The 12,543-nt window shown below is 33.0% G+C and overlaps 1 protein-coding gene across 1 annotated transcript; it reads right to left on the bottom strand.

Moving 5' to 3' along the window:
* Nucleotides 1-1,357: 1,357 nt before the first annotated feature.
* Nucleotides 1,358-11,710, bottom strand: LOC129809905 (lipase 3-like). Its single transcript, XM_055860052.1, has 7 exons — nt 11,172-11,710; nt 4,488-4,881; nt 4,183-4,406; nt 4,064-4,117; nt 2,137-2,238; nt 1,827-2,057; nt 1,358-1,671 (listed from the first exon to the last, which is right to left on the bottom strand). The coding sequence occupies exons 1-7, from the start codon at nt 11,475-11,477 to the stop codon at nt 1,513-1,515; spliced, it is 1,470 nt and encodes a 489-aa protein (XP_055716027.1). The 5' UTR covers nt 11,478-11,710; the 3' UTR covers nt 1,358-1,512.
* Nucleotides 11,711-12,543: the final 833 nt, after the last annotated feature.

Genomic DNA, 12,543 nt, shown 5'->3' with positions numbered 1-12,543 from the left:
TCATGAGCGCTTTCCCTACAAATCATTCTTCTGGCTTTGGGGATTCTTCTGCATGACAGAAAAGTTAACTTATAAGACATTTTAAGTACTATCATGCATTTTCCGGAGTCATTCACAATTAAAAATCTCGCGGCTCTATATTCAAAATTGGGCAAATTTCTTGCAAAATGTGTCCTGGCTGTGAGAATTTTCAAGTAAATTCTAGAAATCTTAATGCTCAATTGAATTTAAAATTAAATAGTAAAAATCCTAATGTGTTAGCATACATACTACACAACAACAACAATGCTGGCACAACAGTCCATGAAGGAACCAGGCCTTTCCGTAAGGGCATTTCTAGACACGCATCATTATTTTTTCTTACACAGGGATGGGCTTGTCAGTCCCATGCCATGTGGAATCAAGTGCAGTGAAGCTCACTGTATACAATCCAAATACCTTTAACGCCAGAAGAATTCCTGATGACCTAAAGGGGATTTGAATCCGGTACAAACTCGGTATTTGACTCACAAAAGGGATATAGGGTTACAGATTGTAGATCTTTCAAAACCGAAACATTCTGAATATAAGTAACAAAGTTTATATCAGTAACTCAGTTCCAGCTAAAGAAAAAAAGCGGACTGAAAGAATTTGATACAAATTGCCTACTATTGGGAGCTAATTTATAAAAAAAATAATTTTTAAATTTTTCTAAATGAATGCAATTTTATTCCAACTACAGTAGACTCTCTCAAATTCGGGCATATAGGACCGAAATGTCAGCCGAATTCCACAGAAATTCGGGCGACAAACTTTTTGAAATGCAACGATTTTTTAATCATGTGCATATAGATATTGAGTTTACACACTCATATATAACGTAAATTGCAGGAAAATCCCTCAATAATGCAAAATCACATCAAAACTAAGACAAACCATGCCAAATTTGAGGATATTTGATTCATTTCATAATCATAATCAATCTTGAAAAATGACAACAAACTTTTTTCAAATGTAACCGATGCCCGAATTAAAAAGTAGCCCGATCTTAAAAGAGCCGAATTTGCGAGAGTCTACTGTAGCAAATTTGAAATGCACTTTTTATTCTTATGATCCGTTGGTGCTGAAAGTAGCCCGAAGAGCCCGAATAATTGGCACCTAAAATTTCTTACATACTTCACGATGTTTCCGTAACTTATTCCAAAGATATCTCCTGCAGATTACAATTTTACTGTGTCACTGGAGTTATTCACGAGCCTTTTTTCGGTCCCGAGAAATTCTTTCAAAGCAGAACTCCCTGTAGTGTTCAAACCCAAAGTATGTGTGAATTCTTAAAGCCTTCCCCTATGTCAGAATTAGAATCCAAGTAAATTCCTAATTTTGTTTCTGTACAAAGTCTGGAAAATACGCAGGATTTTTATTAATGACAATTCTACAATTTCGTTTTTATATGGACTGGGGTACTTAATTGTAAAGGGAATAACACAGAGTTTTGTGATTAAGTAAAAGAGATTTTTTTTTAATTCGATTTGTTCATGTTGACCGATATTTCTCCATCATTTCCATCAGATTGATGTACACTAAACGTTTTACGTCCAGTCCCCACATAAAGTCCAGATGATTGAAATCCTCAAAGGGTACTTTAAACATTCCAATAGGGTTGGGTAACTTTCTGTAGAGCAACTCCACATCCTTAAAAAAAAACGACAAACAAGTTACGGTCACAGATAATTTTATACGAGATAAAGGAATAGGAAAAAAGTTAAAGTGGAAAGGCTGATGGAAAATCCGTATCACAGCAAATCAATTGAATAAGTATAACAGATAATACAGCATGTTTTACATACTTGAGGTCCGGCCAGCCAATCATTGGTTGCATAAATCAATGCCACTGGAGCTGATATATTTGTTACATTGTAGAGAGGTGGAGTAGGTTGCCCATATAGAGCTTCATTTTCGCTTCGACCATAATCAAAATACTTGAAATCACCCTTCTCATGAATTTCCTGAGCATAGTGAACCAGAGTTTTTGTCGAAGCTCCAGCGGGTGCGTGAGCAAAGATGACTGGAGTGAGATTCTGTGGGATTAAACAATTATTTTTTGTAACCATCCTACCAATGTTATTCAAGGAAGAGCAATAAATGCTTCACACATACCGCATTGTACTGTGCTGTATCGAATCCACATAGAACAAATATGCTATTCTCACAGATATATCGCTCCACATTGTTCATTTCGCATCCATACTTGGCCAGGAACTTTCCGAGAAAACATAAAAAAAAATTAATTATTCTTAGGGCTTCTCAGACTATTTTCTGCTACTCTTCGTATACTCTTTGAGAACATTTAGTATTTGGAAATTCAATGAATAAATGTACTCTAAGCTAATAAAAGCTTTTTGTGACTAGTTACTTCCTATGTTTGTTTTTCATTTATACTGGTTGAATTCACTTTTGTTGAATTATAATTAGCATATATGCTATCTTCTAACCCTTTAAGGACGAATGGGACACTGGGGTTTCAAAAATAAAAGCCAATTTCTTGGACTATTTAGAAGACAAAATAGCAACTTTCTATAGTCGAAAATTCTTTTTGTTTTTGGGACACCGGTGACCAATGAAAAAAGAATATTTCGTAAAATTTCTCGTAAATGTTAGTCAATTCCTACTGGGGACTTACGAAATGCTCATTAATCATATAACCCACTAAAAAGTTCGTAGAGTAAGTGTGTCAAATTCCGGCCTGATTGCAATTTCGGCCACCTTTTTTGTTCCTCGAATATCCATGAACTTTTATATTTTACGTACTCTACAGCTGAATGTTGAATCGAAGTATAAAGATAATTCGAGGATGATCCACCGTTTTCTAATGTTTGAACGAGAAATAGGATAAATTTAAACAGTGGATTAACGTTTAAGCCAAAAATTAGACCCCCGATTTCGGAGGTATAATTTTTGGCTTAAAGATGGAATAAGCCTGTCCACATCTATCCGTAAATTCTTCCTGAAAATACTCTTAAATGATATCAAATTGATATAATCTGCACTTTAGTGGATCTAATGAAAAGAAATAAGGCTTTCACTCTATTTACAGCTTCTTAAAAAGCCAATTTTGCCTGAAATAAAAAGAAACATCCACCATATGCAACTTCAATGAGTCGTCACTGAAGTAGGAATCGCGGCAATCGCGCTTTTTTTCACCCAAAAAACATGCACATTCTTTCACATCCACAATATTGATTCCTATTTTATTTTAGAGGATTTTTAGCAAGTCTGGTGGTTCGAGATTACCAAATAACGAGAAAAAGCCGTGGAATCTTGCTAAATCGAGCGAAAACATTGACGAATTGACATTTTCTGGCATGCCAGAAATGCCAAAATATGGGGTTGCCGCATGACAAAAACAGCTTACGCCAAAGCACTATTCCACGTTTCTGCATACGAAAAAATATTTAAACCTAGCTTAATTTTAACTCTAGATTAACGCTAATCTGAGGTTCAACTGAAGTTATTCTTCGTTTCAACATTCAGCTGCTAGAGATTATACAATGCAAAAGAATAACAAAAATGTAGCTTCGACAAACGAGATGACGTGAAAAAGATATTGAAAGAATTCCCGATGGGCAAGGAACTACGAGAATGAAGGTGGCCGAAATAGGGCACCAAAGCTATGTCTACATTTTTGTTCATTTTAAAATGTATTAAGAATGATTTTAGAGTAAATAAAGACAGTAAACTCTTTACATGGTTCCCAGCAACACTCTTTCAGAAAAAAGAATAAAAAAATCAATATGTATTTAAAATATTACATTTCAAACTTGAGACTTTGACGCTTGCATGCAACTATGCCGAAATTTGGCACACTTACCCTTAATACTTGTACTTTTTCACAACTGCCTAAGTTACTCATATACCTTTTTGAAACTGATTCATCCTCTCCCAATTAATATGAGTTTGCAAATATTTGTTATGGAATACTCTTTTAGAAATTAATTATAGTGTTTAATTAAATTTAATTGAATTTTTCAAATGTAATAATTAAGAATAAATAGATGATGGAATAATAAATTTCTATTATATTTACCGTGATAATTTTGTTTTTTGGCAGAAATTCATTTCCCATGAATTTAATTAACCACTGAAAAACAACAAATAAATTGTTAATTATAATTTTACACGAAATTAATTGATTGGTTGATTAACCTCGAGATCCTTTGAAAATGGTGCAATCAGTCTCAAAGGACTTTTAACGTGTGCCATGAATGCAACCGGTGCTAAAGCAAAAATAGCTTTGACTTTGCTATTATATTCCGGACGCATTGAGAGCATTGCAAAGGCCATGGTGGTTCCCATTGAATGTCCAACATAGAGGACGTCTTTGTGAATCTTAAGATTTGTATCATTGGAGTATTTTCGATTTTCTGTATCTGAAAGGCAGATGAGTGCAGAATTAATGGAAAAAGTTGCTCATGATAGTTTTCATCGGGTAAACATCTCTGTATACATACTCTTTACTTCGAGAACATAATCAATGGCTGCTGGTATGTCATACTTGGCCATTTCATGCCAGCTAAAGTTCCAAAATTTGCTATCATCCTTTCTCAGGGTACTGTGGCGATTGGAGTAAGTGTTGCCACGAGCATTCCCTATCCACACATCATATCCTACATCAGCTAATAGAAAGGCTAATCCATTTTCAGGGCCACTAAGCACCCAGTCAGCCGAACTCCCCAAAAGTCCATGTTGGACGAATACAGCACGGACGCGACCTCGTCCCTGTGCCAGGCAACTTGTCCACCCAGACCGTCCACAGGGAATCCTATGGATCGTCAGCAAGTACCCATCCTCCGTCTGAACTGTGTGAGCCTCCGAAGGATAACCGTGGCGTCGTATTATCTCTGCCTGCAAAACAGTCATTTTAATTTTGTCCTCTATTTGGATTTAATTAGGCCTAATGATGTTTGTTATTCCTTTGTGCTGAGTATTCTTATTCAATCATTCCATAATGCAGAATTAAGGGACATGACAGGTTATGAAGATATGTTGTATAACTTTCCTGATTTTTAATTCGTATCATGTAACATTTGTATGAAGAATTCTTGTGCATTTAGAGCAAAGTAGATCGTTAGTTGAAGTTACTGTGTCTTTCTAATTTCAAAACTCAGCTAACATTATTTGCCATTTACATTGAGAAGGTTAATGAATTCTAATTATTTTTGCAGATGTTTAAACAATCCAGAAGATTTGTCGGATCCAGAAGATTTGAGAAAAGTAGAACACTGGTACTATATCCACACTGAGAGAAATCCGAAAAAGTTAAAATAACATTCCGGAAAAGTTAATTTTACCCTGTAGTATTGATCCGAAATCGGTGTAAATATTACCCTTTTTAGATGTATTAGGGGTTAAGGTTACCCTTTCTATGTTAATTTTACCCTTAAAAAGGTGTAAAATTAACATTAAAAAATGTTGATATATTTTTACACCTAAAAAGTGTTAAAGTTATGAGGAAAAAAAGTTAATCGCACCCTCTTTTTTTTCTCAGTGCAAGTATCCAAGTTTCGAATCTTTTATGGATTAAAACACACTTTACTTTTCTGGCACAATTTTCTGGCATTAAATCAAATTGAAAACCAATTAATTATAATTTTTTCCAATTAAATATTGGAATTTATTTGAAAAGCGTCGTGATTTACTCTCCCTTTCCTTTTGCCTTTTCCTTTTCGGAATGTTGTACCATGTAAATATAAATAAAATACTTTTCCCGACAATTTTGGAAAAATATTGAAATCAACAATTTATCGTTCTGGAAGCACACGTAAGGGTATAGTGGAGTAATTTTGGAATCGAGCCTAAATGGGAATTTTGAGATTTCTTCAGTATTTTAGATTAGCAAAAGAGAAAAGGAACATCATGAAGTGTACAAGCCCTTTGGAGTACCTCTTCGTGATCCTTTCTTATGCTCATCTAAAACAGTGAACACATTTCAAAATTCTAAGATTCGACTCCAAATTCCAAATAACTCCAATATTTCCAAAATTTTTGATTTTTAAAAGCTACAATGCTACAATAATAATAATTATTATAGAGATTATCTGTCACTGTCGAAGACCTAAAGCGAAATCTTTTGAATAATTTAAAAATGAATTTATTTGCTAAAAAGTAAATTCGAAATACAGAAGAATTCGACATGATTTAATCTCCTAAAATGAAACATTTCAATTGTAATTTATTCTTTTTGCCAATACAAAAGAGATATTTTTGTAATTTTCTTGTCAGTCAGTATTTTATTCATTCTTAGCTCTTTAAGAGTAAAAAATTTATAGATGATGACCCTTGTGATGACCCTTGAAAGGTGTTTCGGACTTAGGAAAAATATTTTCATATTTTTGTTTTAAATACATAAGAACGTGTTCTAGAGCTATTTTTTGAACAATATCTTTTTGAAAATCCATTCTAAATCGGTTTAAACTCGGTTTTTATAAACTAACTTGACAACCTATTTTGAAAATTATATTTTGGGTAACTTGGTTCATCTAGCGGTATGTATTATGCTTTATTTCAGAAATATCAATGAATTGATACGGTGATGTAAATAAGATAATTCCACCCCATAGGGTAAATGTCCTAATTTAAAACCATTTCCAATGCTTTAACTTTGACAGAAGACTCAACACATTAAGTTCATATTTTTCTGAGGAGATTTACACAAATTTGCTTCTTGACTCTTCTATAGAAGGTTACTGTTTAGTGAAAATTCTTTAGATGTAATTTGAAAACTTCTTAAACACAAGAAAAATACGCGAGTGTAAAATGCTGTTATTGGAAACATATTAATCCAAATGGAGACAAGGGAAATTTTCTAATTGGAGACAAACAGTGTAAGTGAAACCGCGATGAAAGGCTTCAAAAATCTTGTTGAGTTGCTCCTGAGTGCAGGATTTGGTTTTATTCCTGGTCTTTTCGTTTTTCCCATCTAAAACAATAAGAAAATCTCTCCACAAAAGTCATATTTCCCGGGTTTCCTATTGAAGCATTTGCAGACACTTCAGAAAACCCTTTTTGTTCATGAAATAGGTAATTATTTTATTTGAAAACTTCACGTACCGTTAGTAATAAAGATTAGCACTTAATTTAAATAAAATTAGCCAGAAATATGACATAAATGTTAAACAAAATGAATAAGCAACATTCAATTTATTGTGTTTTTCATTGGAAAACATTGTCGATCGATGAAAAATTCAATGGTGAAAAGGTACACTTTCAATTTTTCTGAGAAATTAACAAATTAAAAGTTATGAATATGAATGAATTTTTGATTTATTTGGAGCAAAATTAACTAAATTCTGAATCTGTGGTATAGAAAATATATAAATATAATAGTTTAGTACTGTATTTATCATGAAAACAATGACGTTTCCATTTGCAATAGCGAAAAATTTCCATTTAGAGTAGATTTTGAATTAGCTTATTTACCCTATTCCTTAAAGAAACTTAACAAAAAAGAAGTCCCGAAAAAAATTATGCATCATTTGTTTAAAGGATGCATACTATAATATCCTTTCATGCCAACATTTAAATCAGCATTTTGATTTTTCATTCTAAGCATTTTTAAAATTCTAATAGAATTTTTTGAGGCTGGAAATAAGTATAATTCCACTCAACAAATTTAACGCTGGGGTATTTATTTTTGACCAATTTAAAGTTAATAATTTTATTTTTAACTATAATTTATTAATAAAATTAATTTTCATATTATAAAGTTTTAGGGGAAAGTGACCATGCTTGATACTGTAAAATGATGTCCAAGGTTTGTGATTATTTTCTGATTAACACACAAACCGAAGCGATTCTTGCACTATGACAAAAAAAATGTCTCACTTATTAGGTTCATAATCCAACCTCAAATAGTTCCTGGAAATCCTTAGATTTTCCTTAAGAAGAAAATGGAAATTCAGTAGCGATTTTTATACAAGTTGGGTCCGGGGCCTTCCTGTATAATAATTGATTCGAGAATTCGGAGGCCCATTTTCACTGCAAAAAAATCACCGGATACAAAAAATTGCACATCAATATTTAGACGGATCTCTAATCTATCTGCTTAAATCGTTTATATGACTGGTTATTAGTTTTAAAATCACTTTTATGTAATTTTTCTAAGCCATGTTTTTATGACATTAGGCCGCTAGTGAAAACCGCTTTTTCACTTTGAGTCCATGAAAATGTCATTCTGCAACCTTAAAATTCAGGCAACAGGGTTGAAGATTATGTCAATTGTCAATAAAATTGGCGGATTGCAATATGTGTAATTATGAAATAATCACATCTAATGATATAGTTGCCACATTAAAATTATCATTCATGGACCCTTCTTAAAATATATGATGGACACAAGTAGAATTTATGAATTTGTTACCACCCACAAAAACAGAGTCCACCAATTAAAAATATTTTTAGATAAATATTAGTACTGATGGACCCTCTATGTGCCTATGATAGTAGTTTTCCTGTACAGCGACATTAATTAATGTAACGAAATTACAGTTTTTGGCCTATTTTTGATTTTTGCTTCCTGAAACTAGGAAAAAAGAGCTAGGATCCTAATTTTTTTAGGAAATGTGAGGCTTAGCACCAACTATTGAAATATATTGCGATGAGCCAAAACTATTAATTAACATAGGAAAAAAATAGTTATTATCAAGCTTGGATCGTATCAAGCATTGTCACTTTCCCCTACATTAATTTTTCCTGAAATATCAGGGAGAAAATATTGATGACGATGGATCTTACGAATTAAGATCGATTGAATAGTTTCTTTTCATTTTATTTAAAACTTTTCTTATTCTTTCGATTGAGTATATATTGATTCAATTCGGTTAATAAATCTATGATATATGAGGTTTAAAGTTTTGACTTCTAGCCATCATCGTCCTACGCATGTTATGTATTCAGCTTTTCATCCACGGTTTAGAACTTTGCTGCGGAGCAAAATTTGTTACCTTTACAAATGCCTATCGAATTCTATAGATCTCATTCGTGAACACACCACAGACCACTTTTGACGATTGTCCTTTATGTATATTCTATTTTGATTCAGAGAAAAACCAGAAAAATATAAAAATAATTGACTTATCACACTTCCTAATCGTATTTTAAGGTTTATTTATTGTCATCCTAATTCCATTTAAAGTTTAAAATTAACTCTACTGATGAATAATTTTATTTTGTGTATTACATTGAAGTTTGATAATGAAAAAAGTATTATGGTCATTCAAGTGGTACACTTTGTTTATTTAATTAATGTAAAACAGTAACAACATTAGGTATTTTCATTTATATTGTAAGCTCATTGCCTTCACGACATTATTAATATTTAATAAATATATTTAGAAGAGTAAATCGTAGGTTTTGTTAGAGTCTAAATAGAAAAAGACACATAAACTATTTAGATTTTATATATGTGTTCTTTTTAGCAATTGGTAAGATTCTTTGTTGCACATGACAGATTGTAGGGGAAATCGCGCTACCAGATGATACAACCATCGAACAATTCATTTTTTAATATGTTTTTAATGAATTTGACCCATTATAATGGTATATTTTAATACCTAGTCCAATGCCTCAAATTTCCTGAAAATAGCTATGGGTCAATTCCATAAGAAACATAGAAAAAATTGAGTTGTCCGAAGCTTGAGTCGTCCGAAGTCCGAAGGTAGCTCTCTTTCCCCTAATAAGAGCATTATAAGTTAACTTGCAAATTCGATAATCCTATAGTCGTTACAGCTAAGATTAAGGGATGGCGTTGGTTTAAAAACTAAAAAAGCATATTTTCTTTTATTTTTTTTTCATCTTATCAAAAACTCTTTTGAAAAAAAAATTATCCTTACGGTGAACACGATTACTCATCGAATCTAAGTTCTCATAGAATCTTTATGATGAAGTTAAAAAACTTATTATTTTCTATTAGCTGGTGAGTAAGGTTCGTAAAATGCCCCACTAGGGTGGAGTAACCACTTATCGCCACTTTTAGGAAAAACTGAAATTAATTTAATTATAATTTTTAAACCCTTATTATAAAGTAACTTAAATTTGACACAAAGTTTCTTAGAGATATGTTATCTATAGATATATCAAACTAATAGTCTCTCAATTTAACAGTGGATTACTTAAAAAATATATTTTTATTAAAAATTCAAAAATAACCACTTCTCCTCACCTACTTGAAAAGGTCCAAACTGAATTATTTTGGACAATATTATTAAAAAAATATATTCAGCGTTACTTTTTATTCCTGATATCCTTTTTATTACACGTATTATATGATTTTTTTTTCGATTTAACTATAGGTGGCGAGAAGTGGGTCACTGGCGAGAAGTGGTGACACCACCCTACCTGTTAAGTTAATTACTTCAACGTACGGTTTTGCAACAAAGAATATTAAAGAGAACTTTGGCAAAATGACAAATATCCCATTTATCTGCAAGTCTATTGAGTTTAGCTCTTGTTTTGGTGAAATTATAAAAAAGTATGAGATTAATGAGAGTTCTCATAAATAAATCACGAAACTCTTTATCTTTCTTCTGGGGAAAAGCGCGAGATTGGGGCTACTGAAGAGAATGTTGATTTGATAGCAATACGGAACTCTGTGATACCCTCATGAACTGTCTCGCTTTTTTCAAATTTGTTTGCCATTTAGGCATTTACTGCAAATCAGCATTTTTGTGACTAGTCAGCTACTCACAATTTCCCCCAAAAAATGAACTTTGAATTTCCCTCTCAACGATTAATCTAATTAATTTTGTCTTTTTCTGCATGATACGGGTTTCCTTTATTAAATTTACGAAAAAAAATTCTGTTGAACCAAACCATGACTGTCTGCTGTCTAGACGAATTTTGGATGACATTTTACTGCTCTACATAATTTTTTTTATAACTGCAGCTTTTTTATGTGTAGCATAAAGAATGAGAAGTAATTAAACTTTCATTATAAGGGCATGACAATTTGGAACTTGTGTTACGTTATTTAACATAGACTTGAGGGAATAATCATGCTGAGTATGAGACAGTGTGGAGGGTGTATATAAAGGGTGGATAAAACGACGATTCTCATATATTGATTAGTTTTATGAACTTGACTTTGCAAAGTTGTATGTACATATGTGTAGTATGTAGTGCTTCGTTGATACACTTACTGTCCCCAATTCAGAATCCAAATTGAAGGGCAGCGGCTTTTCGGGTTCATTGGATTGGAACCATGACAGAGGATTCCAAATATTACTAATCTCACTGATTTGTCCCACAGATTCCGTTGAAATGGTCTCAAAGGATTCAAATGCTGCGAAGTTCTCCCTTGAAGATTTTGAGGGTTCAGCTGTAGCTTCCATAGAAGAATCAGTCGGCATTATGCGTGACCAAAAACCAAAGATACTGTCCCCATTTAGGGGTTTTACACACGCAAGTGCAAAAATCACAATTGACCACACTAGGATATGCTTCATCTTTCCGCACAAAAAAAAAATGTCTTAGAACTATATTGGCACTTTAGTTTCTGTTAACAGTCTATAAAAAATTCAAAATTTTTCAGTACACAAGAGAATTATAAAGCTAAAACGTCTTTCCGGCTTCACTTTCAACTGAATACTGAGCTAAGAAGGAAAACTTAAAAGAGAGAAAGAAGAGATTGTTTGTAAATGTTTTAAAAACTCGTCATATTGCCACTTCAATTGATACTAAGTGATGGTCAACTTTAAATGAGTCAACAATCAACATTTTGATTCAAATGAGGGAATAGGGGAACTTATAATCAATTTGAAAAATGGGACTCTCACTCATTTGTTTATTTAATCATCCGTGCAGTTATCAAGTGTTTAAGTTCAAAGTTTAAATACGCACTGCCTTTGATGATGAGGTCACGCAGTTCGTGAATAAATAAGCCGCTTCATTTTCAGAAACTTCATCGCATATCCCATGTAATAGTCAATTATCAATGGTATTGATCATTTTGCATAATACACAAAAGTGTAGGAAAATAACTGCAGAAAAGATTTGCCTATTTGATTGTTGAGAGTGCATAAGAAAATATTTTGCTCTCCATATAATTAGCTAGGGGAAGCTTCAGAACTAGGTTTAGCCATATGGCTTAAATTGTCTAATTTCTTATCGGTCAAGATTATTTGGAAAATTTTGACTACTAATTGGATTATTAAAGGTAAATTCTAGTAGGATTGTTGAGCCTTGAGGAGTTGGAGGGAGAAAGTCCGTCCTGATGAAGATTCTTCTAAGCCAACGCAATCAATCACTGTTCAGCTGGGGTGGTAACTTCAGCGGTGCTATAACGGCGGCGAACTTCAAGTTACGATATCGCTATATTTGCGCTAGATGGGTTTGTGAGTGCTCGACGAGTTATTCCGAAGACACAATCGAATCTGCTCGTCAGTCGGTCTTCACCAGTGAAGCGATTAGTTCGCTGGATTCGGGACTTTTTTGGATTGGACAATATGGGGCTCTATCTGCGGAAGGCTACGATGAAGGGTGCTCTAGCATGTTCTGGTGTGGATCTGTAGC

Source organism: Phlebotomus papatasi, chromosome 1 (assembly GCF_024763615.1).
Source record: "Phlebotomus papatasi isolate M1 chromosome 1, Ppap_2.1, whole genome shotgun sequence".
Taxonomy (NCBI): Eukaryota; Metazoa; Arthropoda; class Insecta; order Diptera; family Psychodidae; genus Phlebotomus; species Phlebotomus papatasi.
Note: the sequence above shows the minus strand (reverse complement) of the source record. Positions and strands in the feature narration are given on the sequence as shown.

Bases quoted from the DNA above. Each gene is read 5' to 3' on its own strand.
- LOC129809905 (XM_055860052.1), bottom strand. From the start codon at position 11,477: ATGAAGCATATCCTAGTGTGGTCAATTGTGATTTTTGCACTTGCGTGT. The intron at 2,239-4,063 runs GTAAATATAATA...TTTCTCGGAAAG, and splicing joins CAAAAAACAAAATTATCACG to TTCCTGGCCAAGTATGGATG. The intron at 1,672-1,826 runs GTATGTAAAACA...TTTTTTTTTAAG, and splicing joins ATTGGCTGGCCGGACCTCAA to GATGTGGAGTTGCTCTACAG.